The sequence below is a fragment of the Neltuma alba genome, unplaced genomic scaffold (assembly GCF_004799145.2).
Source record: "Neltuma alba isolate B1F8T4 unplaced genomic scaffold, ASM479914v2 tig00011263_pilon, whole genome shotgun sequence".
Taxonomy (NCBI): domain Eukaryota; kingdom Viridiplantae; phylum Streptophyta; class Magnoliopsida; order Fabales; family Fabaceae; genus Neltuma; species Neltuma alba.
Window position 1 is genome coordinate 13,354 of NW_021635975.1, and position 3,083 is coordinate 16,436.

At 41.0% G+C, this 3,083-nt stretch overlaps 1 protein-coding gene across 1 annotated transcript; it reads right to left on the reverse strand.

Moving 5' to 3' along the window:
• Positions 1-333: 333 nt before the first annotated feature.
• On the reverse strand, positions 334-2,639 carry LOC114763178 (WEB family protein At2g38370-like). The gene is made up of 2 exons (XM_028952790.1): positions 2,379-2,639; positions 334-1,927 (listed from the first exon to the last, which is right to left on the reverse strand). The coding sequence occupies exons 1-2, from the start codon at positions 2,550-2,552 to the stop codon at positions 464-466; spliced, it is 1,638 nt and encodes a 545-aa protein (XP_028808623.1). The 5' UTR covers positions 2,553-2,639; the 3' UTR covers positions 334-463.
• Positions 2,640-3,083: the final 444 nt, after the last annotated feature.

The following is a 3,083-nucleotide window of genomic DNA, read 5'->3' on the forward strand; positions in this document are numbered from 1 at the left end:
AACAGAGTTAGCATTTTACAAAACCACCTATTACTATAAAATAGCCCGTCATAAATTTTTCCTTTTCAAGTATCCAAATGAATGTTAACGTCAAAACATTGTCCTCAAGATTTTAATAAGGCAACTCAAGGGCTTCACTCTTCCTTTTTCTTCACTGCAGAGGAACCAAATCCTCCCAAACTCAGAAAACGGTAAAATCAGAATACAGTAGACCAACAATTCAATAGAATCATCAAAAAGAAAAAAAATCAGCACAAGAAACTATGCGAAAACAAAGAGGTAACATGCTTAGATACAAACAAGGACCAACCCAAATAACTTTAAAAACAGAGATTCAAGTGAAGTAATCAGAATAGGTGTGGAAGAGATGTGTACTGGACACAACTGAGAGAAGAAATTAGTCTCACTCGTGTTACTTGTTAGTTCTAGATGAAGCTGAAACATCGATATGCACATGATCCAATCACCTTAAATTCATAGTTGGCTTCTTCTTCTTTTTCTTCTGCTGTTTTGCCAAAAGAAGAGAGAATCTGGCAAATCCAAATTTCTTCCTCTTTGCAGCAGATTGCTTCTGCACACTCTCTTCCTTGTCAACTTTTCCCCCACTATCTGGATCATCATCTTGTTTCCCAAGCATCTGACCCAGAGACACCTTTCGTTTCACTGAGCTTCTTCCCTCAACCACGCCAGCTTCATAGTCCTCAGGCACAAGCAGCTTCCTGCTCAGAATTTGTCCTATTGATAGGGTTGGCTTTAGAACTGGTTTGATTTCATCATTCACAAGATTCAATCCATTCACATCAAGTAACCGAGATTCTCTCCGGTAAGATGGGTACGCATTTTTGAACTTGGTGGAGTTCTGTATTGAGGACCGCCTTTTGTTACTGTCTGCTCTCCACTTCCTTAATGCCTCTTCAACAGCCAGCTTCCCTCTATTTGCAGCCTCCACCCTTTCCAGAGCTTCTTCCAGTGCTTTCTTGCTGGTTTTAACTTCCTCTGCAGCCTCCTCTACCTTTTTAAGGATATTCATTTTTAACATATTTGCTTCATCAACTTGAAGCATCGCATCCACGACTCTCTTCTGTGATTTTTCCTCAGCTTCTTGAGCTTTCGTCGTGAGATCATGATATTCTTCAAATGACAGAGTTACTCCATCCTGCTTTTGCATAGAATCTCCATTTGACATCCCATAATTTGATAAAGCATTAATTTCAGCTAGGGCCATTGCTTCTGCAGCTCGGGCAGCTTCTTTCATCTTTCGGGCTGCAACCAACCTGGTTTCAGCCGTCCTTATCATAGATTTTGTCTGTTCAATCTCAGACACCGTTCTCAAGACTTCTGCTTTTGCAGCTTCTCCCATTTTCTTGAAATTATCTGCCTCAGAACTCAACCGCTGGAGTTCACTGGCAACATCAAAAGGATCTTCAGCATCCTTTGTCAGTTGTAGTCTTACTTTCATCTGGTTTAATTCATCCTCAAGAGAAGATATCTTGGACGAATTATGAGTTAACCTCTCACGGGTTTTTTCAAGCGAGATTCTTTCCTTCTCCAACTTCTTATTGAGTGAGTCAACAGAAGCTCGAACATCAGCAAGATCAGTTGTAGTTCTTGCTAAATTTAACTTAGCTTGCTTTAGTTCCATCAATATCGAACCTGGGCTAGACGTAGGGAAGGGGCTCCCTTGGTTTTCCTTATCATCTTTCTCCTTGCTGTCTATGGCTTTATCACAAACACTCGTCTCAAGGGCCAAATGCTTAACTTCAGATTCTTCCTTCTGCAACTTCAATCTCAAATCTTCCACACGCCTCTTCGTGCTTTCTAATTCTTTTAACACATCAAGAGTTTCCCTCTCTTTCAAAATCAGTTCTTTATGTAAAACATCTGTCTGCTCCTCTAGCTTCCCAGCATCAGCCTCTTCTGATGCACGCTGGCAAAAGGGGAAATTTTTTTACAATTTTACTCACTCCAAATCCAAATACTTAGCAACAAAATGACTACAGAAATTACTCACAATGTGCTATAAGCAACTCGACACAACAAAATATACAGTACACTCTAACACAATTTTCAGTGGTGCGCCGTATCTGATGCACATTGAACACACGACAGAAAAACAAACAGAACAAAATATATAGTAAACATCATGTTAGGCACAATCAGATTCGGTATTCGAAATATACATGCATTTATTACCCAAAAAAAAAAAATTCCCCCAAGGGTAATTGCGTAGACAGTCATAAAGGCCTAACATTTTGAGCAATGTTAACTCGTGGGAAGCTATACTAGAACGAAGTAGGAAGCTCTGCCTCAATGGTGGAACTGATGCGTGCATGTGAATGAGTGAGTGAGAGAGGGGCAGAAAGACAGAGAGATAGTACCTGAACAAGGGAGAGAGTAGAGTGAGTGGGTTTCCAGTAACCAACACCGCCGAATCGGGTGACGGCCTCCTTCACCGATTCGAAGGGTGCCGATGTATCAATCTCGGCTCTGAAACAATCCTTCTTCTTGTTGGCATCGGCGGCGTCGGAAGCTCCAGCATTGTCCACTTCCATAGTAGCGACGACGAAACCAAACGGAGCCCTAGCTTTCCGGTGTGAAATTTGAACGAGGAAACGGAGAAGGAAGGAAAGGCAGAGAGACGACAATAATAAAAATGGCCTGGTTGTTTGGTGGAGCAGCACCAAGATATACGTTTGAAACTGGAATTCCTGTAATGCCCATGAGGTGGAGGAGAAATTACAGGGTGAAGCAAAGAAAATGGGAGGAGGCAGATTGCCCTCGGCGGAAAAGAAGCCCAGGTGATAGAGGAGTCATTATCAATAACATGCATTGATTTCGAAACTTTCGGGACTTTGTCGTGTCAATGCGGATATTCATGCGTGACTTTGCTCCTGTTTAGTGGAAGGGACACTACCCTTTACCCCACATTACGATGTCGTATTTACAAGGACATGGTATGTTAAAGGCTTGTTTGGAGCTCCATTTAAAAACAGATTCTTAAATAAGTTTAAATAAGTCGAGATAAAACTCTTTTGACATATTTATCTTGTATTCTGTAAATTACGTTTAAAAAATTATTTATA